General features: G+C 36.3%; 2 protein-coding genes across 2 annotated transcripts in view; one reads left to right on the top strand and one right to left on the bottom strand.

Moving 5' to 3' along the window:
- EML5 (EMAP like 5) overlaps positions 1 to 23556 on the bottom strand; it is a 126133-nt gene that overhangs the window by 51668 nt on the left and 50909 nt on the right. Inside the window, exons 11-21 of the mRNA XM_045562309.1 lie at positions 21649 to 21816; positions 20625 to 20731; positions 20000 to 20118; positions 18257 to 18443; positions 13925 to 14030; positions 12050 to 12143; positions 11003 to 11103; positions 8264 to 8466; positions 7208 to 7319; positions 5344 to 5471; positions 5 to 146 (exon numbers count right to left, since the gene is read on the bottom strand). Of these exons, the coding sequence (XP_045418265.1) occupies positions 5 to 146; positions 5344 to 5471; positions 7208 to 7319; positions 8264 to 8466; positions 11003 to 11103; positions 12050 to 12143; positions 13925 to 14030; positions 18257 to 18443; positions 20000 to 20118; positions 20625 to 20731; positions 21649 to 21816 (1467 nt within the window). The remainder of the gene's footprint in view (positions 1 to 4; positions 147 to 5343; positions 5472 to 7207; positions 7320 to 8263; positions 8467 to 11002; positions 11104 to 12049; positions 12144 to 13924; positions 14031 to 18256; positions 18444 to 19999; positions 20119 to 20624; positions 20732 to 21648; positions 21817 to 23556) is intronic.
- Positions 2100 to 3368, top strand: LOC123645810 (glyceraldehyde-3-phosphate dehydrogenase-like). The gene has a single exon (XM_045562302.1). It carries the CDS (start codon positions 2165 to 2167, stop codon positions 3170 to 3172), a length of 1008 nt encoding a protein of 335 aa, XP_045418258.1. The 5' UTR covers positions 2100 to 2164; the 3' UTR covers positions 3173 to 3368.

Below are 23556 nucleotides of genomic sequence, written 5' to 3'. Positions count from 1 at the left end.
TTACCCTTTTTCAGCTTCCGGACAGCCAACATACAATGACTAGGAGACAGATCCCATATTCTTAAGGTTTTATCATCACTTACAGTAGCACAGATGGGCAGATAAGGATGTGTAGCCAAACCCCACACCTCTCCTTCCATGTGTCCCTATAAAGAAAAGATAACCAAGATCAATTTAACCTAAATATACACACACACACACACACACACACACATACAGTATACTTTATTTAGAATAAAACTAAAGACAACATTCCATAATATATGATAATGCATAATGAATAAGTACAATAAAACTTTTGTTTATCTTTGGAATACACCATAAAGTATCTTTGTAACAACTTTATCTTCACAATTACAACATAATCAAGTTAGCATTAAAATTAACTTATAATCCTAGAACATCCTCTGGGTGGAGAGGATAAGAATTAGCTGCCCTAGAATGTTAATAATTGCTACACAGTAGGGACTTCCAGTATGATAAAGTGAGAAGCTCCACACACCTGCTCACCAGTGAAACTAGTAAAAATTTAAAACACAACAAAACCATTTAAAGTCTCTGGAAATAGTTCCAAGGAGATACAACAAATGAAGTAACATTCATTCAAGAAAATCTGCTAAATCTGGTAAGAAGAGCAAGAGTTTGTGGTATTTAAACTAAGATCCAGACTGGGTGTGGTGGCTCATGGTGGTAATCCTAGCACTTTGGGAGTGGGAGGATTGCATAAGGCCAGGAGTTCAAGACCAGTCTGACCACATAGCAAGACCCCATCTCTCCAAAAAATTAAAAGTTAGCCAGCAGTCCCAACTACAGGAGGATGAGGCAGAGGATCCTTTAAGCCCAGCAGTTTGAGGTTGTAGTGAGCTATGATGGCGCCACTGCACTCTAGCCCAGGTGACAGAGCTAGACCCTGTCTCAAAAAAAAAGAATAATTAATAAAATAAACTGAGACCTATTCCCTTTTTCCCTCCTCATCTAGATGGAACCTCCAGGCCAGACTGATGCAACTAAGAATACCAGTCTCTCTCTCTCTCTCCCCTCTAGCTCCCAGTAGGAGGCCTATCTTCCCAGGAGGGGCAGGATGTCAGCATTTCTCATCCTGCCCCCAGCTGTGTGTTGCTGAGGCTAAATTCTTGGTGAGCTCAGCTGACAGGTGGGAGATCCCTTCTTCTGCCCAGCTTCTCCTCCAAATGGAGGCTCTACCTTGGGTGCAGTGACACTGAGAATAATAGAGCCCTGGTGGCAACTCAAGAACACCTGAGCCTACTGTTCCCCCTTTCCTTACCAAGCCTGGAACACTCAGGGAGAAGCATTCCATTGGCCTCACTCTCAACTCCAGAGCCCTGGCCCAGAGATTTTGCCTGGAGTAAGAGGAAAGCCAGACAAACAGATAGCTACTAAAATCTCTTCTCAAAGGAACTGACTTTATTTACAGCAGAGTGTGGAAATGCTCATGCCTAAGGGTATTCTCAGAAATGGTGGAGGCTGTTATAAAGGCAAGTGGGAGGAGACTAGTAGACTCATTGGACATACAGGCTTAACTGCAGACCAGCTAGTTTTTCCAAGAGAACCAGGGAAATCTCAGAGATAGCTGGAAGGAGCCGGCTTGGAATCAGAACAAACCTCAAACTCTAACTGGGGGAACTTTCCTTTCAAAGGAGCCTGAATTTGATTGGTTTAGTCTGTGGAGCAATTTATATCCCTGGAAAGGTTGAAAACAATAAAGCAATTGGCCAGCAATTAAAGGAGTTTAACAGCTGGGTGTAGTCAGGGAAAGAGACAAAGAGGAGGGAACACTTCTGAAGCCAATATTACCCTGATACCCAAACCAGACAAAGACATCACAAGAAAACTACAGACCAATATCCCTGGTAAATATGGATGCTAAAATCCTCAACAAAATACTAGCAAACCAAATCCAATACATATAGAAAGAATTATATACCATAACCAAGTGGGATTTATCCCAGGAATGCAAGGTTGACATAGCATTCAAAAATCAATTAATGCAGTACATTGTACCAGTAGCATAAAAAGCAAAAACTGCATGATCATCTCAATATACACAGAAAAAGCACCATTAAGATTTGGATTGTGACTGGTCCTCCCGTTTGACAGACAGCTGCATCTTCTCGCGCAGCGCCAGCACCGTCTCCGAGACACCATGGTGAAAGTGAAGGCTGGAATCAACGGCTTTGGCCGTATTGGGCGCCTGGTCACCAGGGCTGCTTTTAACTCTGGCAAAGTGGATATTGTTGCCATCAATGACCCCTTCATTGACCTCAACTACATGGTCTACATGTTCCAGTACGACTCCACCCACGGCAAGTTCCATGGCACGGTCAAGGCAGAGAACGGGAAGCTTGTCATCAATGGCCATCCTATAACCATCTTCCAGGAGCGAGATCCCACCAAAATTAAATGGGGTGAAGCGGGTGCTGATTACATTGTGGAGTCCACTGACGTCTTCACCACCCTGGAGAAGGCCGGGGCTCACCTAGATGGGGGTGCCAAAAGGGTCATCATCTCTGCCCCCTCTGCTGACACCCCCATGTTTGTGATGGGCGTGAACCACGACAAGTACCAAAACAACCTCACCATCGTCAGCAATGCCTCCTGCACCACCAACTGCTTAGCCCCCCTGGCCAAGGTCATCCATGACAACTTTGGCATCGTGGAGGGACTTATGACCACAGTCCATGCCGTCACTGCCACCCAGAAGACCGTGGATGGCCCCTCTGGGAAGATGTGGCGTGATGGCCATGGGGCTCTCCATAACATCATCCATGTGCCAACTGGCGCAGCCAAGGCCGTGGGCAAGGTCATCCCCAAGCTGAACAGGAAGCTCACTGGCATGGCCTTCCATGTCCCCACTGCCAACGTGTCAGTGGTGGACCTGACCTGCCGTCTGGAGAAGCTGGCCAAGTATGACGACATCAAGAAGGTGGTGAAGCAGGCGGCGGATGGCCCCCTCAAGGGCATCCTGGGCTACACTGAGCACCAGGTTGTCTCCTCCGACTTCAGCAGTGACACCCACTCTTCTACCTTTGATGCTGGGGCTGGCATCGCCCTCAACGACCACTTTGTAAAGCTCATTGCCTGGTACAACAATGAATTTGGCTACAGCAACAGGGTGGTGGACCTCATGGCCCACATGGCCACCAAGGAGTAAGAGCCCTGGACCACCAGCCCCAGCCAGAGCGCAGAGAGAGGCCTCAGCTTCTGGGGTGTCCCTGCCTACTCAGTCCCCATCTCACTGAGAATCTCCCCTCCTCAAGACACAGTTTCCACGCCAGAGCCCCTGAAGAATGGGAGGGGCCTAGGGAGCCCCACCTTGTCATGTACCATCAATAAAGTTCCCTGTACTCGGAAAAAAAAAAAAAGATTTGGATTGTGATCTTATTCAATTTAGAGGTTACTTAGTTCTTTTATGTCTTTAGTAAAATCTTACAGTTTTCTTAACAAAGGTCTTACATATTTTTAGCTATATTTATTCCTGGTTATTATACAGTTTTTTGGTGAGAAGCATTTTCAATGTCATATTTTCTAACTGGTTTTTGCTAGCATATAGAAATACTATTGATTTTTATATGTGATTATGTATCTAGTCACTTTACAGGACTCCTTAACTAGTTCTAATAATTTTTCAGTTTGTTCTCTTGATATTCAAGGTATAGGATTATAATATCTGAAAATACCAACCCTGTTGTCCATTTATTTCCAATATATACACCTTTTATTGTTTTGTTTTACTGGATTGGCTAAAGACTCACACACAATGTTGGACAATAATGGTGAGATCTGGTATCCTTGTCTTGTTCCTGATGTCAAGGAGATAATAAGACATTAGAAGTCTTAAACTTTATAATAACTAGCAAAAATGATATGTTAACAATTTTTAATTGGGAGGCTATTAGGCTGAAAGAGCCCCAGCACTTTTGGTTCCTATGTAAGCAAACCAAAGCCCAATGTAAGTAGTAAAATGAAACTAGAGACTTTACTAATCATAAACTGCCAACTAACCTCTATAAGGTCTTTCTACTCTAACCAACTAAATACATTTTCTTTGTCTTGCTTCCACATTCAGCCTATAAAAGCTTGCTGCACATGTTGCTGCAGCAGACCAGTTCTGAGTACTGCCTGATTCATGAATCCTTTAATGCTCAAATAAACTCAGTTAAATTTATTTTGTCTAAAGTTTTTCTCTTAACAGATATCATTTATAACTTCTAATTTTTTCACAATTATAAAACTGCATGTTTTAATCATCTCATCTGTAAAAATGTACTTATGTTAATATTTTCCAAGAGATCATAAACATGTTTAACATCATGACTCCAACATCTTTTTCTTTCAAAGGCATAGTATGTAACTGAATTTAAACAGTAAGACACCAGTTAATCAAATATAAACATTTTGTCATCTGCTTACAAACTCTCCTATGTCAAAATACATGTTAACATTAAAGCATGTGCACTGTTTTCATCACCAGTGCACTTGCTGGTGTCCTAACAGGAATGAAGTGGGGGCTGAAGGAGAAAAAAGTCTGTATTAAGAAAGAAAATAATTCTTTTTCGGGCTAAAAGGCAAGCCAAAGTTTGGTGTTACTATATATAGTTGCATGAGGACAATTTCTCATCAGGATAGAATGATGATGTTAAAATAGTAAAACTTCCTTTACTGTTTTATGATATTGATTTATTTCCCTTCCCGCATTTCAGAAAAACATAATACACAGAAGAAATGTACATCTAAAAATCTAATCCACAATTTCTGAAGGAAAAGTTAAGGATCATATGACCAGCAGTTATTCCTGTGGTTTAACTTTATATTTCAGCCGCACAAATTTTTACATTTCTGAGTTTTTGGTTTATTACTAACATCTTTTTACTGATCAATTTATTCAATAATAAAATTTTAACATACATTCATTTTTTATTTTTCTAAGTTAGAAACTTCAGAAGGAATGACTGAACTGAAGAATTTCAGAGAAAAATAACTGCCTTAGGCTCAACAAATATACTTCAAAGAAAAAATTACAAATGGAATAAATGGATGAGGTTAAATTACAAGTGTGGTTTTTTTTTCCTTTAGTCTCTTATTTTGTGACAATAAATTACTTAAAATATTGGCAATTATTCCATATGAGAATATGCATATTTATTTACTGATATCAAGACATTTAGCTATAACTAAATTAAATTTTTTCTGTATATACTAACATTAACACATATTTCCCTAATTAATTTAACATTATTTTTCACCACTGTCAATTTTTGCTTTTTATGTATTGAAAGAATCAATTGTACGTAAAGGAAAAAAAATATTAGCATTTAAAATTACCTGAACCAGAAGTGTTATTGGGCCACTTTTATCCACTTCTAGTATTTCACCATTCTTTGTGCCAACTAAGATATGACCATGTCCTAAAGATATGGCACGTATGGATGGATTATCTTCCAAGAGAAGACCTGAAACATTAAATGGAGATATTCTTCTAGGTATGAAGTCATTATAATACAAGGATGTATATATTGCCAATTATGCTATTCTGACAGTGAAAATCACATTACAAGGTTAATCTCCTATAGATTAAGTATTCTTTTTTTTTTTTTTTTTTTGATACAGTCTCACTCTGTTGCCCAGGCTAGAGTGCCGTGGCATCAGCCTAGCTCACAGCAACCTCAAACTCCTGGGCTCAAGCAATCCTCCTGCCTCAGCCTCCCGAGTAGCTGGGACTACAGGCATGCACCACCATGCCCGGCTAATTTTTTCTATATATATTTTTAGTTGTCCATATAATTTCTTTCTATTTTTCGTAGAGATGGGAGTCTCTCTCTTGCTCAGGCTGGTCTAGAACTCCTGAGTTCAAACGATCCACCCGCCTCGGCCTCCCGGAGTGCTAGGATTACAGGTGTGAGCCACTGCGCCTGGCCTAGTTTAAGTATTCTAACAAATGTACTGTATTTCCTCCAATCATTCAATTTACTAATCTCAAAACAAGTCCCACCTACATACTACAATTCTATGGCTCCTACCATTCTGACAACTATTTATTTACCTCTTCTCTTAGCCCCTCCACATCCAAATCCTGTACCTCTTAGAGCACTTACAATATTCTGATTAATACTTTTAATTCAATTTAACTTAAGATATACAGTTGTCCCTTGGTATCTGCAGGGGATAGATTCCAAGACCCTCACAGATACCAAAATCACTGGATGCTCAAGTCCCTTATATAAAATGGCATAGTATTTGCATATAACCTATGCACCTTCTCCTGTATAGTTTACATCATCTGTTGATTACTTATACTGAGTATGATATACATTCTATGTAAATAATATTTATACTGTGTTTCTAAATTTGTATTATTTTTTATAGTTGTATTTTTATTTTTTTCCTTGAATATTTTTGCTCCATGGTTCATTGAATCAGAGGGTGCAGAACCCATGGATACAGAGGGCTGCTGTATTTGTTTATGTCTACTTGTCCTAGGCAGGCTTGAGCAATATATTATTAAACATGATAGACCCAACTGCTGCCTTCACAGAGTATACAATGTGGAAAAGAGACCGTGTGAGGAGCAGCATATAGCAAGGAAATTTAGCCTTTTTATGGGGAGGTGAGGATGGGAGGGATCATCCTAAAAGAAACAGTGTTTGAGATTTGAAGAAATGAGTTATGTGGTCAGGTAACTGGAGGCAGTAAGAGGGACAAGAAAGGGAAAATTCTAGGAAAAAGTAATATCATGTAGAAAGGCCTAGAAGTCAGAGAGAACGTAGTGCAGGGCCTTGAAGGAAGAAATGCACTCAAAGAAAGGGCAAAGGGAAGAAGGGCCTGAGAGGGTAGAGAGGCAGGGTCAACAAAATGCCAAGGTGAAACAAAACGTCAAGATTGAAAACAAGTTCCCGACTGGTAATAAATGCGATGCTTATGTGAAAATTTTCTTTGGAAAATTAAAAATGTTAAAAATTAGCATTAATCATCTTGTACTTGGCTAGTATTTTATCATGTATATTATAGAAAATAAATTTTTGAAAGGACAGCAATGATTCTAGTATCCAGTTAAGTGACTTTTTCCATTTAACTGATGCCTATCAAGTCAAGAAGGAAAAATATATTCCGTGTGTTCTGCCCCAGTGATCAAGCATATTAATGAGCAATTAATCTCTTTTCCTGCAAAATAAGCTAAATCTCAAATCACCTTTAGATCCTGGGGCCAAAGCAGCTCTTTTTATAGCATAGGTCTTGAGACATCTTTCAAAGGAGTCATCCCAAAGAGCTACCACACCATCTTTTCCTCCAGTTACAAATCCCTATGAAAATAAAAGGTTCAAGTTAATAAATATCTAAATATTTAAGAAAACAATAACCTCCTTTATATTGAAAAACTGTAGAGGAAAGAACATAGCCAAAAATTACAGCTCATAAAAAATAGGAATTAGCATAAGAATCCATTGTTTTTGTTTTTTTATTTTTAATTTTTTTAGAGACAGGATCTCACTATGTCATCCAGGCTGGAGTGCAGTGGCGCAATCATAGCTCACTGCAACCTCCAACTTCTGGGCTCGAGCAATCCTCCCACCTCAGCTTCCCAAATGGGTAGGACTACAGGCGCACCATCACGCTCAGCTAAGTTTTTTATTTTTTGTAGAGATGGGGTCTTGTTATGTTGCCCAGGCCAGTACTGAACTCCTGGACTCAAGTGATTCTCTCACCTCTGCCTTCCAGAGCACTGGGATTATAGGAATGAGCCACTGTGCCCAGACTCCACTGTTTTTAAAAATATCAACATGGAATCTGTAATAATATTTAGAGGGACACTAAACATTTTATTTTTAGAATAGGACTTTAAAAACAGTTTCTAATTTGGAACCATAAGTTAGATCTACCACTTTCAGTAAGTTACATATATCCTCCTGGAGTTTTCATAACCTCAACCTTTAAAAAGAGGAAATAATAATGATACTTACTTGACAGGATATTGTGATTATATATAAACACTTAAGAATAATTTTTGACTCATGGTAAGGGCTTCATAAATATTAGGTTAAATTTTTTTTTTTAAAACCACAGACCTATTTTATTCTTGGTTCAGGAATTTGAAAAGAGAGACTAAACAAGGTCAAGGTGATCCTTGCCCACAGACTATTATTGGGTGGTCCAGCCAAGTAGAAAGGCAATGTTCCTTTACTTCTGACAATGCTCTATACTCCGTGATCAAATTATGTTTAAATTAACATCTCTTTAGGTTACTTACTTTTTCCAATGCATGCATACTGAACACTGGCCCATCATGTGCTTTAACTGTTTTTACAAGAAAGACATCTCTCCAGATACACACATCTCCTGTGGATGTTCCAGAAAAAGCCATCTCTTCAGTCCATCCGTATACTGCACACATCATTGTGTCATTTTTCCCCAGTGTGCCTATGTAGCCTTTTCTTCCAATCAATCCTCCCCCTGGTTCACAAAAATATTATGAAAAGTACGACTTTCAAAATGTACACAATTATAAAGAAGCAAAATTTATTTTCTATTGTTGTTTGAATAGAAAGACATGCAACAATAAGGAGAATTAAAAAGAAAAATACAGGTGTCTCAATAAGTGATTTGGGCAACATTTTGCCTGGCTGCGTTTAGGCTATAGCTTTTTGGATGAATAAAGACCTGGACTAAGTCAGTTTTACTTCCCTTCTTCACTCCCTGCTATTCTGGATGTGATGCTGATTATTCTCATGTATGCCTTTATACATATCTTACTACATATTTATGAATTTCTTAAGAATATATTATTTTCCATTTTCCCATGTTTTAAAATTTTCTATAAATATCATCCTGCATATATTCTTTTTTTTGAGACAGAGTCTCGCTCTGTTGCCCAGGCTAGAGTGAGTGCCGTGGCATCAGCCTAGCTCACAGCAACCTCAAACTCCTGGGCTTAAGCAATCCTACTCCCTCAGCCTCCCGAGTAGCTGGGACTACAGGCATGCGCCGCCATGCCGGGCTAATTTTTTCTATGTATATTTTTAGTTGGCCAGATAATTTCTTTCTATTTTTAGTAGAGACGGGGTCTCGCTCTTGCTCAGGTCGCGAACTCCTGACCTCGAGCTATCCACCCGTCTTGGCCTCCTAGAGTGCTAGGATTATAGGCGTGAGCCACTGCGCCCGGCCCATCCTGCATATATTCTTTTACAACTTGCTTTATTCACCAGTGATTTGGCATAGAGTTTTATACATATTCATTTTTTACCTCTAAAGAACTCATTTTCATAAACATAGCACTTTTGATATTTTTCAAAATTTTTATTATGACATATTTAAGAATACAAAAAGGTATTTAAAAAAAACCCAAATACAATGAATGTTTGTATATCCACTACCAACCTACAAAAAATACCAAAGTAACTAAAATATCATGCCAATCCCATATCCCTTCTTCACTCCCTGCTATTCTGGATGTGATGCTGATTATTCTCATGTATGCCTTTATACATATCTTATTACATATTTATGAATTTCTTAAGAATATATTATTTTCCATTTTTCCATGTTTTAAAATTTTCTACAAATACCATCCTGCATATATTTTCACAAGTTGATTTACCAATGATTTGGTATAGAGTTTTATACACGTTGATTTTTACCTCTAAAGAACTCATTTGTATAACCATATAGCATTCCATTATATAAACATACCATGGCTTATCCATTTTCTTATTAATGGGTATTTAAGTTGCTTCCAGGTTTTTACTATAGAAAACAATGCTGCTTTAAACATTCTTGAAAGGGCCTCTTCTATATAAGTGCAAGAGTTTCTCTAGGAATGCCTTGGAATGGTCATAGGGTAATGTGCAAAGGGAACAACATACAGATAAGAAAGGTATCAACTCTTGACATATCATTCTCCAAAGTTGATATATCAACTTACATTCCCACTAACAGTGAAAAGTCACTTGAATTTTAGAAATGTCTTCACTAAGTTTACTCTTTTCTAATAAATGTTTCACTTTTTCCTATGTTTACATATTTTTTCTGAAAGGTTTAAATTTATTGAGACTTTGATGTCACACTGCTGGAATTTTAAGTGTACTATTCTATTTGAAAAAGAGACAATAATTTTTACTTTAAAATGTGAACTTCTTCCACATTCACAATTACAAATTACTAAAGTAATATAACGTTCCATGTTTGCATCATTTTATAGCATATAAAGAATTTCTACAAAATTTTTCATTTTCAGTTTAGAATACAAAACATGTATTCAACAGACAGAAGGAGTCTAGATATCACTTGATTAATCTCATTATCAAATCCTTTTTTTTATATCTTCTCATGGTATGCTTTTATTTTTTTCTATATTCTGATTTTTATTATTTTTAATTTTTTATTGATACATAATAATTGTACATATTCATGGAGTACATGTTATATTTTGATACAAGCATATAACATAAAATAATCAAATCAGAGTAATTGGGACATGATTCACCTGAAACATTTATCATTGCTTTATGTTGGGAACATCTGAAAACTTCTAGCTATTCTGAAATATAATAAATTATTGTTAACTATAGTTGCCCTATCAAATCCTTTTTATAAACATGAATACTACATAAATGCAGCTAATAAACAGTGATAAAATAAATCTTACATTTGTTCAAAAAACATCAAGACAATGAATCACTTGTAAAAAAAATAAACTTATTTTGGATTATTTTAGATTTCCAGAAATGATGCAAAGATAACTCATTCAGTTTTCACCAGTGTTAACATCTTATATTACCATAGATCACTTGTCAAAACTAATAAATTAACAGGTCTAAATCATTACCATAAATTGAACTCCAGACTTCATTCAGATTTCATCAATTTTTCTCAAAATGCCCCTTTTCTGTTCCAGGATCCAGTCCAGGGTAATACACTGCACTTAGTTAAATTACTTTTTAAAGTAATAATTTCTTAAATTTCAAAGGAGTGAAAAGAAGCACTTCCTTACCTGCTCTCCGCCAAAATTTCATATGTTTAATTCCAGCTGTGATTAGTTTATCAGGCACATAGGGGTTCATCTTTACAACAAAAATCTTATCTTTACTTCCTCTGAAACAAACACCAATATGTGTTAGCTCTGAAGATTCATCTTTCCTGTAATAATCTTTTGCCTAATCCATACCCTATCTTGGTTACTCCATTCACTAAGTATTTGTCTCCCACTTGTCTCTCAGATTTGGGCTGTGTAATCATGCATGTGTACATTTGGTCTTTTGTCATCATTTTAATATGTTAATTGTTCAACAAAATCTCAGAAGATAGGAACAGTAAAAACTCAACTGCTTTTATACAGCATCTATAATACCTAACTATAGTACTATGCATAGGGAATGTGATTTGTGGTATGAATGAGGTAAAGAAATTCTTCTTATAATACTTTGTTATAGCTTAATATAGCCTTTCCAACTATGAAGTTCCTCCTAAACTATCATCTATTTGGGCATTATCTATATACTCTGTAAAAAGTATTTATCTATATTTTAAAAGTGCTTTAATGTTACTTTAAAGATGCTAAAAAAAAACTCTGACACTGTTGAATATTTCTTCCTTTAAAGAATTGTTAATATTTTTATTCTAAAAATATGTTCATTGTAAAAAACATAGAAAAATATAAGAAAATAAAAATAACATATAACTTCTTTGTGATATATATGTATGTGTATCTTCTTTCACTTAAAAATGTAAGTATTTTATCATGCTCTCCAATGACTATAAAATAGCCTATCATACAGAACTCACTCTCTGTACATGAACATTTCAAATAACGGCTATTTCCAATGCCATATTATAGTCACATTAAAAGTAGGTTCAAAGGATATATCTACAAAGGAATCCTGAAATCATTTGATTATATTATTTATTTATTCAATGGTAATAAAGATGGCAGCAATAAAAAAGTTAATATTTGCTTCATTTCAAAATTGTTTTAATTTAAAAAATTTTAAGTCCAAAGTAATTCCAGTATTTTGCTAATGTGATATCATTTTTTCCCTACCTTGCTATTGAAAGTTTCTCTCCCTTCTTCCAGTCCCACAGCACAATAGTGTGGCTATCATCTATTCCAACTGAAGCCAAACGTTTCCCATCCGCTATGAAAATTGATCAGAGAGATATACTGACCATTAACATTTGGAAGATAAAAAACATTCAGCATATATTCTAAACCCACACAGTATATTTAAAATTTGATAAAATAATGTTAAATGTTAGGCATGCGTACTAACATTTACATAACATTTAACATAACAGGCTATAAAAAGAATCAGAATTTGTAAGGAGGGGGAATAAAAGTTTCTCAAATCATCTAAACATATCTGTTGTCATCTCACCTGATCTCATTTATCTTATGTATCTATCAGATTGGGGTGGGGGAAGGGAAGGAGATAAGAAAACCAGAAAAAAATAGATTAAAAAATGAGAAGGAAAAGAAAATTAAGAAAGGAGGGGACTTAAAAGATTTACTTCAGGCCGGGCGCAGTGGCTCATGCCTGTAATCCTAGCACTCTGGGAGGCCAAGGCGGGTGGATTGCTCAAGGTCAGGAGTTCGAGACCAGCCTGAGCAAGAGCGAGACCCCGTCTCTACTAAAAATAGAAAGAAATTATCTGGCCAACTAAAATATATATATAGAAAAAATTAGCCGGGCATGGTGGTGCATGCCTGTAGTCCCAGCTACTGGGGAGGCTGAGGCAGTAGGATCGCTTAAGCCCAGGAGTTTGAGGTTGCTGTGAGCTAGGCTGATGCCACGGCACTCACTCTAGCCTGGGCAACACAGCGAGACTCTGTCTCAAAAAAAAAAAAAAAAAAAGATTTACTTTAATTAAATTTACCGTAAGAACTCTATTGTGATATAAGAATTCTGAGTGATTATTAAAAGTTAAGCAGATGAAAAACATGTAGGTTATAACAACAGGTTGCTATTAATATGACTGCTTTTAGGGTAGGCCAATTATTTTAGTTATTATCAAGCAATACAATATATTAGACAAATCATTGAGACAAATGACTGATGAGACATGCTGATGGGTGTGCATGTTTATAGGTTGTAAAGACTCAGACTAAAGAAAATGTGTTCCACGTTGCCACACTTTTTGCAAACCTAAATAAGTTCCTCACTGTTCCGATGGTATTTTTCTTTTTAACCCACTTAGTTTGCAATTCATTTTCTTGTTTCATGACTGTTAGCAAATTCTTGAATATGTATATATGTTTTCCCCCCAGGCTCCACTATGGATAATGTACCACTTTAGTCACAGCAGCAAAAAGCACTAATTTACTGTTTCTTAATATATAATTCTCTATTAATGGTATTTTCTCCTTCTTCCTTATCCACACTCTAGCTTTTGGTGTGGATCTATCTGTAGCTGTTAAACTTTCAAATATACAGCAAAGTGCTAACATGATCTAAAATTATTTTTAAAAGACAGCTTAAAACTGTCACTTTATAGAAATGTCTAAGACAAGTATTTTAGTTCTCAACTCTTTCTTTTTTAGCCTTTTACCCTAAACATTTTCAAAGTTTACTCTGTGGCTATAAAACATTAAATAAGATCAGCATTTGCCCAAAGTGGGAGATATTATACATACTACTTATAGCAACTGAAATGATTTTAGGTGTTATGTAGACAAACATGTTTTATTTTAATAGAAACATACTAATTTTAATGGGTATAAAATTATACTCATAAAGTAGCCAGCAAATCCACACTTTCATAGTTGTGTTTGATTAAGACATAACTTATTATGAATACTTGATAAAAACTGTGAAAGTCACAGCTAAAAGACAAGTTTAGGTGACACTGACTTAGATTAAAATGCTATGTACTGCCTCTGCATTTTGATCACTCTTATTGAGACAGCAAACAGCCTTACCTGAGAAGTCAACAGCACAAACACCATATTGATGACAGCCCTTTAATATCGACAATGGTTTAATGGTCTCTGTATCCCATATGTGAATTGAGGGATCCCTACCTACCTAAAATAGAAAGAATTATAAAAGTCATTATATACAATTATTTATTTTTATGTCTATTAAAACGAAATGAGAGAATTTACAGCCTTTGATTATTTGCTGTAAAAAATATAAAGCAGACTGATATTTTTTTCTTACATTTGTTCAAAAGCTAGTGAGGCCAGGCTCAGGGTTTCTAGGAATGTTCTAGAACTATGTGACACTTATCCTATACTTAATCAATACAGATAATACATGCTTACTGAGTACCTATTATTGGCAGGATTTCTGTGCTAGATACAATGAGCACTAAAACACTCAGGTAACTTTTAAAAACTCAATGGGAAAACAGGACATTTTCAATTAAATAAGAACACCTGGTAATATATGCTTAATGAAAATGAAAAGGTTGTGGAGAGACACTTTAGGAAGAATAGGTACTAAAGCTGGGCCTTCAGAAAGTGCAGGACTTATTCACAAAGAGAAGCAAGAAAGCATATTCTAGACTAGGGTAATGGTGTAAACAAAGATTCAGAGGGGTTTAAAACATCAAGCATGTAAACAAGACCCTGAAAAGACAATTTTACTGTTGTAGCACTCTGTCCTTTGTCTTCTAACTTGGTTTATGATGTCCACTAATGCACTATCAATTCTTAGTTATTCCTCTAGACTCAAGTAATCACTTTCTTTAACTATAAGCATAAAGAGATATAGTATCTTTATATATAAAGAAAACTCCTGAAATAATATGGCTGTCAATCATACTTAATTTTGAGATTGATTTTATATAAAGACATAACAAAAACCAATACCACAACTTGCCAATATTTCATTAAGTTATTCAGAAGTTATTTAGCCAAACATTACCAGTGACTTCTAAGTTCTCTTTTCATGTAATTTCTATAGAATTTGATACTTTTGATGATTTTACAGTACTACTCTCCTGGTTCTCTGGTCTCCTTGACTTACTACTGAGTTTCCTTCACAATTTCATCACCTGTTACTTAAATGCAAACCTCCCCCAAGATTCTATCTTTAATTCTATAGTCTTCTCATTGTGCATTTTTGTCCTGCAATACCTCACTTTCACAGTTTCAATGGTTAAATCAACAAACCACTCCCAAATCCTACTCCCTAATCATTCCTTTCCTTCTGAACCCAAGACTTACATTTTCAATTGTCTACTGGACATCTCAATCGGAAATGATGATGATGAGAATGATGATGACTAACATTCACTGAGAACTGACTTATATGCTAGAAACTGTTCTAAACACCTTACAAATATTGACTAATTGAATAATCATAACAACTCTATAAGATAGACACCAACCATATCCTTACTTTAAAAGATGAGGAAACAGGAGAAAGGTTAGGTAATTTGCCCACAGCTAATAAATGGAGAGTTTGGATGTGAACATCATATTCAGAGCTGGCTGAGGTACAGAGTATTATTAAAGCACACTTTGGGGGTCTCATTTAGGGATGAAGAGGAGGAGGGAGAGGTTGGGAAAGTTCTCAGATATGTTATTTAGCCTAAGTCTTAAAAGGTGGAGTAGGAATTAGATAAAGTTGGAGTGTTTAATAGAAGTGAAGGGGAAGAGTTTTCCAAGAGAAGGGAACTAAGTAAAAGATGTGACAGAATTATACATGTTGGACAAATTATAAATAGTTCATAAGGCAAGAACATAGTTTACATGGAGGCAAATAGTAAGAGATAAAAACGAGGTTGCAGAGTTAGGCTAAGTTAAATGCCTTGAATTGCATGCTAGTGTGTTTAGACAGCCTAAAAGCTACTAATAAACATTAAGGAATTTTAAGTCTTTTAGAAAGATTACTAGTGAATCAAGAAAACGGACAGGGGGTAAATAACTTAAGGCGGGAGACCAGTTTATTGGCTACAACAATGGTTCAGAAATTATGAAGCACTGATTGTCAGTAGACATATGGAAAAATTAAAAAATAAAACAATCCAAAGCAAAGAATATTCAAAGCAGAGAATCAAGATATATTCAGATCAAAGAACGGGTGCAACTCCAGGACTGACTGGCTATAGCGGCTGAAGAACAAGAAGGTTGACTCCCAGGTTTAGGTAAGCAAGTTAATATGGTGCCATATTCTAAGTAGGAATCATACAAGGATAAGCAGGTTTGGAAGGGAAGATTCATCTCCATTTTATCTCCATTTTAGACATGTTGAATCTGAGCTGCCCATAAGACATCTAAATGAGTATATTTTTAATGAATTTTTAGTAAATTACATATACACACAGTAATTTGTCCAACACTTATACTAGATTGTGAGCAGTGGCAGCCAGTCTGATTTGCCTTTATGTTCCCCCAAAACACTTAATAGTTTTGAATAGGAAGCACTGAACAAATATTTGCTGAATTAGACAAAATTTTCAAATTATGGTTCAGTTAGTCAAGATACTCAAGTTGAAATACATAAATAAGTTGTCAGGTAAGTTTCATTCAGGTTCTTTCATCTCCAATTAAGATCACAGTTCCTGACAATGGATCGTTCTTTGTACTCTATTCTCCAAAAAATGTAAGACAAAACACTCTTTAGATTTCTTATCTAAATTTCAAAACACTCAAGATACTTCAGAAGAACTTTTCAATATGAACAATTTTAACACAATTAATTAATTAATTTTTTGAAACAGAGTCTCGCTCTGTTGCTCGGGCTACAGAGTGCCGTGGTTTCAGCCTAGCTCACAGTAACCTCTAACTCCTGGGCTCAAGCCATCCTCCTGCCTCAGCCTCCTGAGTAGCTGGGACTATAGGTGTGCACCATCACTCCCAGCTCATTTTTCCTATTTTTTGTAGAGACAGGGTCTCTCTCTTGCTCAGGCTGGTTTCGAACGCCCAAGCTCAAGCTATCCTCTCGCCTCAGCCTCACAAAGTGCTAGAATTACAGGCATGAGCCACTGCTCCTGGCCAATTTATTTTAGAAGTCTAAAACTTTATACAGGTGGGACTGGTTGGTTGTAATATAACACAGGAAAGAAGTGGAAAACACTGGGAAAAGTAGAAGAGGCAGCGTGAGCCTGTGACTTGGGAGAAAAACTTTGCATCTACAGTGCCTAAGCAGAAATGCTGTTGTGTAAGCAAAGCCAGAAGCACAGGAGCTATGGCTTATTGGGTATCCAGATATGTCCTGTGGCATACTGACTATTTATTTAATCTGACCTGAATTCCCTAAAATCCAAGAATCATGGTAGTAAATGGCCACTTTTTACACTGCCTTCATCCCAGTAGTACTAGAATAACGTTCAAATTCCTTGCCATAGCACATGAGTATATAACTGACTGTGCTTCAGGAGGAATCATTTATATAAACTAAAGGTAAATGTTGCCCCTGAGCCCTCCACCTATCCTTTTGATTAGTTCTTCCACTAATGTCCATTGTGCACTCTAAGATTTACACACTGTGGGCTACTCACATTTTTTAAAATAAGCTGTACTTTTTTTTTGCCCCACTTTTACACATGATATAATACACTTAGAAAGCTTTCTTCAACTTCCCCTCTGCCAGATAAACTACTCAGCTCAAATGTCATCACCTCTATGAGGGTTTCCCCAATTCTACTGGGCACAATCAGTCCTTCATTACACTGCTACCAGACTTTATACGTACATTAAAAAGCAGGGTGATTTTGTCTCCCAGAAGATATCTGGTACTGTCTGGAGACGTTTTGGTTGTTACAACTCAGGGGGGTGGGTGTTACCGGCATATAGTGAATAGAGGCCAGGGATGCTGCTAAGCATCCTACAGCACACAGGTCAGCCTCCCACAACAAAGAATTATCTGGCCTAAAACATCAATAGTGTTAAGGTTGAGTAACCCCAATCTATACTTAAAATACCGTATCACAACTTTTCTTGCATTTATGTCTTCCTCCTCAAAATATGAGTTTTACACCATGGCAAGAGGATATCTTATTTATCTTTATATTCCCAGCACATTTCCTGATACATAGAATGTGCTTGATGAATGTTTTTGGAATGAAGGAAAGAAAGGAGGGAGAAAAAGGAGGGAGGGAATGGGAGAAAAGGAGAGAAAGGGAGAAAGAGCAAGAGGAGGCACAAAGAAAGAGAGGAAGGAAGAGAGAAAGAAAAAAGGGAAGAGTTTTCTCTCCTTTCAGGGAAGCTATATAGGATGATGCAAGTCTAACCTAACTTTAAATTAAAACAAATGTCTAACCTATCTGGCCTATTGTCACACAGTCTTTCAAAGGAGCCTACCTGGCCTGTTGCCACATAGTCTTTCAAAGGATGAATAGCCAGACAGAGAATATCATCATCGTGACCCAGGTAAAAACGCTGTGTGTTCTGTTGTCGATTATAAATGACACCCACTGCAGCCACATGGTACACAATTTCACCAATTTGAGTGTAAAACAAATTACTTCGACAGTCATAACCTCTGTAACTAATAGAGCAAACAAATTATATATGATTAATTTTTGCCTTTTATCTGATCAACACTGGATATACAGAGAAGAACCTTTTAGGTTAGTCATTCAATTCCCAGTTTTACAGGACACTGAACAATTAAAGAAAATACTACAATCTCATATCCCATAAACTTTTATGAACTGCTTTGATTACAAATAGCTAAATCCAAGCTATAATATTGAATGAAAAAAACAAGGTACAGAAATGTATAGTATATTGCTACTTACCTAAGTATAATGTTAAATTTATATACCATAAAAAAAAACAGTTGTTTTTTATAAGTAAAAAGGTATAGAAAAGAACATGTATTTGTATTAGTTTGTATATACATAACTATTTCTGAAACTAAGCAATAGTTATTACCTATGGAGGGGGGAAATGATGGCTGGAAGGCCAGAGGGGGGAGGAAGATTTTAAAACTATATCCTTTTATACATATTGTTAAACCATGAGCATATAATATATATTCCAAAAATAAGTTTAAACAGTAAGTTAAAAATATGCTCATCCAGGAAAAGTAGTCAAATCTTAAAATGGTCAATATAATTCCACTTATAGAAACCTTGTTCTGTACTTCAAAGAAATCCAATTCATTAAACACAACTGCACAGAAATACTGCCTGTTTTAATGCTGGAGGAAAAATACTTTTACTAAGTAAATTTTTTTCAAATTCTTGAAAAATATTATGAGTTAGGTAAGAAAATGAGTGCTGGCTGAGAAGTAGGACAGAGTGGGATTAGAAAATCTGTTCCTGCCAAGCTGAAATGTGAGACCTGTATTGCCAGATGTTGTAAGAGAATCCAGAAATTATATTTTACTGAAATTAAAATAAGAAGGCCAGGCCCAGCGTGGTGGCTTATGCCTGCAACCCCAGCACTTTGGAATACTGAGGTGGAAGGATCGTTTGAGGCCAGGAGTTCGAGACCAGCCTGAGCAAAAAATAGAAACATTATCTGGGAGTGGTGGTGCATCCCTGTATTCCCAGCTACTTGGGAGGCTGAGGCAGTAGGATTGCCTGAACCCAGGAGTTTGAGGTTGCAGTGAGCTATGATCATGCCACTGCACTCTAGCTTGGATGACAGAGTGAGACTCTGTCTCAAAAAATTAAAAAAATAATAATAAAAATAAATAAAATAAAATAAGAAGGCCAAAATACTCAGGCAAAAAAGGTCACAATATCATTCCAAATTAGACATATTTAAGAGATGATTATCTCTGAAATTTGACTCATTTTAATTTGTTTAAAGACAAGAGGTCCATTTCTATAAATATAAAACTTTCGTAAACATTTATTTTTTTATTTAAGAAACACTTCTTAGTGCTTATGATGTGCCAGACAATGTTGTAAGCCACCACTAGCATTGCCTTATTTACTCCTCATCAGAACCTTACAAGATAGGTCCTATTATCTTCATTTTACTGACAAGGGAACAGAGGCACAGAGAAGTTAAATGACTTGTTCAAAGTCACACAGCTACTAAGTGTGCACCAAAATTCAAAATCATAAATGAGAAATAGTTATTTTATACCCATGAACAAAGTGTAATCGAATACTATTTCCTGGAGGCCGCTCTCTTCTTTTAGAAGTAGCACTTTTTTGTTTCTCTTTGCATTGTTCTTTAAGCTGAGGTAGATCTTCTTTGTAAACCTTTAAAAAATGTATATAAGTAGAAATATTCTTAGAATATATATTAATGAAGGTGTTCATTTACTCCTAACATAACTTTCAGACATTGTGGTTACTGTTGATCAGCTTTAACAATTGCCTTAAATGAGAGGGTACTTTATGAAATTTACTTCCTTGGAAAGAACAAACTAATTCACGTTCTCTATGTATCACAATGAAAAATACATATTTAGCACTATAGGAAATCTTTACATTTTATTAGAGAATATTTTTAAGGGAATAAATTTGAGTGCACTGTGACAAAAGTCTATAAGCAAATAATGCAGGCATACTTAGTACATCAAGCATTTAATATGAGAGAACATTTCATACAATTGTGCTTTAACACTTAAAGGGGAAAACTGAAATACTCATACATTTCTTGGGAAATTAAAGCCACTAAAGATAACAATAGGAGACTAACGGGGAGCAAGCTAAAGAAGAAATTGGACTTTTCTGGGAAAAATCATGTGATAATAGAAAATTACCTGCCGACGGTAGGTGAGCTGTGTCTCTTGTTCAATTTCAGAATCCAGTTCTGGAACATCAGACAGATCTGAATCTGATTCATCACTATTGGAGTCAGCCAAACTTTCTGTAATTTTTCAAAATGAAACATTACTTGTTTAAAGAAGATTCATTTTCAAAATAGCACTATAAAATTAATGATTAAGAGCTATGTGAATTGACATGTAGACAAGCCATAAAACAATCAGATGAAATTAGCTATTCAAGTGACACAGATGTCAGTAAACTGTACTACAGATTATCTGCCTCTACACTCACTGCAAACTCAACAGCTCCTTTAAATCCCTTCACTGGCTCCCCAATGACTGCTATATCAAATTTAAATGTCTGTACAAATATAAGTGAATATAACCTATAATTAGCATGAAAAATAGCTTAACCAGTGTGAGCAAGAGTAAGACCCTGTCTCTACTAAAAATAGAAAAATTAGCCAGGCCCGGTGTGGTGTGTGCCTGTAGTCCCAACTATTCAGGAGGCTGAGGCAGGAGGATCATCTCAGCCCACAAATTTGAGGTTGCTGTGAGCTAGGCTTACACCACGGCACTCTACTCAGGCACTCTACTCAGGGCAACAGAGTGAGACTCTGTCTCAAAAAAAAAAAAAAAAAGAAAGAAAGAAAAAGAAAAAAAGCTTAAAAATACTATACACAATAGATGAATTGACAACAAAGAATTTTTCTTTGTTAAAAAAAAAACATATGAAACCTAGATACCCATCTCCCAGAGGATACACTGTTTTGTTTTGCTAATATAACTGTTCCTTCACTAATCATTTGATAGATTAGTGCAACCAAAAGTACTTTGTATTCCACACTCTGTGGCATCCGACTTTAAACATATAGACATATATTCTAATTTGAAATTTCTGCTAATAACAAACCATACTGCTAACTTATGAGGCCTGACTGTATTTCAATATAAAATTGTTATTTGGAGATATTGGAGAGTTAACAGGAAAATTGTATAAACAGTGTGTATTACTCACCTTGAGGTGCTATGTGAAGAGCATCTTTTAGTTTCCTTTCAGGAATAAATTTCCACTGAAAAACAGAGTGATCTGCTCCACCAATAGAAATAACCCACTGATAATCATGTGACCATCTGACATTAGTTACATGAGCTGAATGGCCAATATATTTTCTAAACTTGGCCCCTGTAACAAAAATATATTTGTAAACTGATAAATGCCAACACACAAAAATACCATTTCAAATAACAATTTCTATATTTGAAACATTGTGTTGTCCTATTACCTCAATTATGATCAAATGGAAAAAATGCTGATTCAAAAGTTGATTGAATAAACAAATGAATGAATCTATATCAAAGAATGCAAATATTTCCTCTACTGATTTACAATATAATTTGGTAGGAGCCAAACAGCTATGAGGCATTATCTTACTGCTTTGAGAAAAGCCTGGGGATCAAGTGTTTTCATATTGACATTTTTTAATGTTTTGGCCTGAGGCCTTTGGTCTTAAGTGAAATTCAAAAGACTAGGGGACCCCTATCCCCACTATTCTCAACCTAAGCAGCCCAAGAATCCTTTTAAAACATAAGACATCAACAAAATAATAGCAAACCAAATCTAGCAACACATAAAAAGGGTTATATAACATAACCAGATTGGGCCAGGTGCGGTGGCTCACACCTATAATCCTGGTACTTTGGGAGGCTCAGGTGGAAGGATTGCTTGAGCTCAGGCATTCGAGACCAACTTGAGCAAGAGCAAGATACCATCTCTACTAAAAATCAAAAAGTCAACTGGGTTGGTGGCACAGGCCCATGAGTCTCAGCTCCTTGGGAGGCTGCGGTAGGAGCATCACTTGAGCCCAGGAGTCTGAAGTTGCAGTGAGCTATGATGATGCCACTGCTCTCTACACTGGGTGACAAAGAAAGACCCTGTCTCCAAAACACAAAACAAATCAAAAAAACCCATAACCAAATGGGATTTATGCCAGGAATGCAAGGTTTATTGAACACAAAAAAGTCAATCAATACAATACACCATATTAATTGAAATCAAATATGCCCAGTTGTCCCAACAATGCCCTTTATAGCTATTTTTTAAATCCAGGTATTTTACAGAACATAGTTCAATTTGGGTTTGCCCGATGGATAAGATTGAGGTGATGTGTTTGTAGCATAGGCAATGTTGTATCCTTTTGGATATATCACTTCAGAGAGCACCATCAATTCTATCACCAGAGATGTTAATTTGTACCATTTGGCTAAGGTGGTATATACTTGATTTCTCTCATTATAAAGGCATTGTTTAACTTTGTGGTTAATTTTTTAAAAATCTGGGTGATGGCCAGGCACGGTGGCCCATGCCTATTATCCCAGCACCATGTGAGCCAACGTAGGAGGATCACTTGGTTATCAATTAGGACCAGTATCTCAGAGAAAAGATTTATAAAGGCAAGCTGTAATGGTCATAGAAGCTTTCCTAATTTAAAAGAGGATGAAAATTCTTGGTAGGGATAAAGAAATATACTGAAATATTTATGTTTCAATGATCCCATATCTTTTCCTTTTTTTTTTTTTTTTTGAGACGGGTCCTGTTCTGTTGCCCAGGCTAGAGTGCAGTGGTGTGCCATCATAACTCACTATAACCTCAAACTCCTGGACTCAAATGACCCTCCCACCTCAGCCTTCCAAGTAACTGGGATTACAGGTGCATGCCACCACACCTGGCTAATTTTTCTATTTTTTGTAGAGACGGGGTCTCACTCTTGCTCAGGGTGGTCTCAAACTCCTGGCCTCAAGCAATCCTCCTGCCTCAGCCTCCCAAAGTGCTAGGATTATAGGTGTGAGTCACTGTGCCCAGTCTCTAATTTGTTGTAATGTATATTTTCACACAAAGCTAAAATGAGCTAAATATCTTCAATAA

This window comes from Lemur catta, chromosome 1 (assembly GCF_020740605.2).
Source record: "Lemur catta isolate mLemCat1 chromosome 1, mLemCat1.pri, whole genome shotgun sequence".
In the NCBI taxonomy this organism is placed as follows: Eukaryota; Metazoa; Chordata; class Mammalia; order Primates; family Lemuridae; genus Lemur; species Lemur catta.
The sequence above is the reverse complement of the archived record's forward strand: the minus strand, read 5'-3'. Positions and strand labels throughout refer to the sequence as shown.

What these genes read in the sequence shown, in the direction of transcription:
- LOC123645810 (XM_045562302.1), top strand. Translation starts at nt 2,165, where the DNA reads ATGGTGAAAGTGAAGGCTGGAATCAACGGCTTTGGCCGTATTGGGCGC.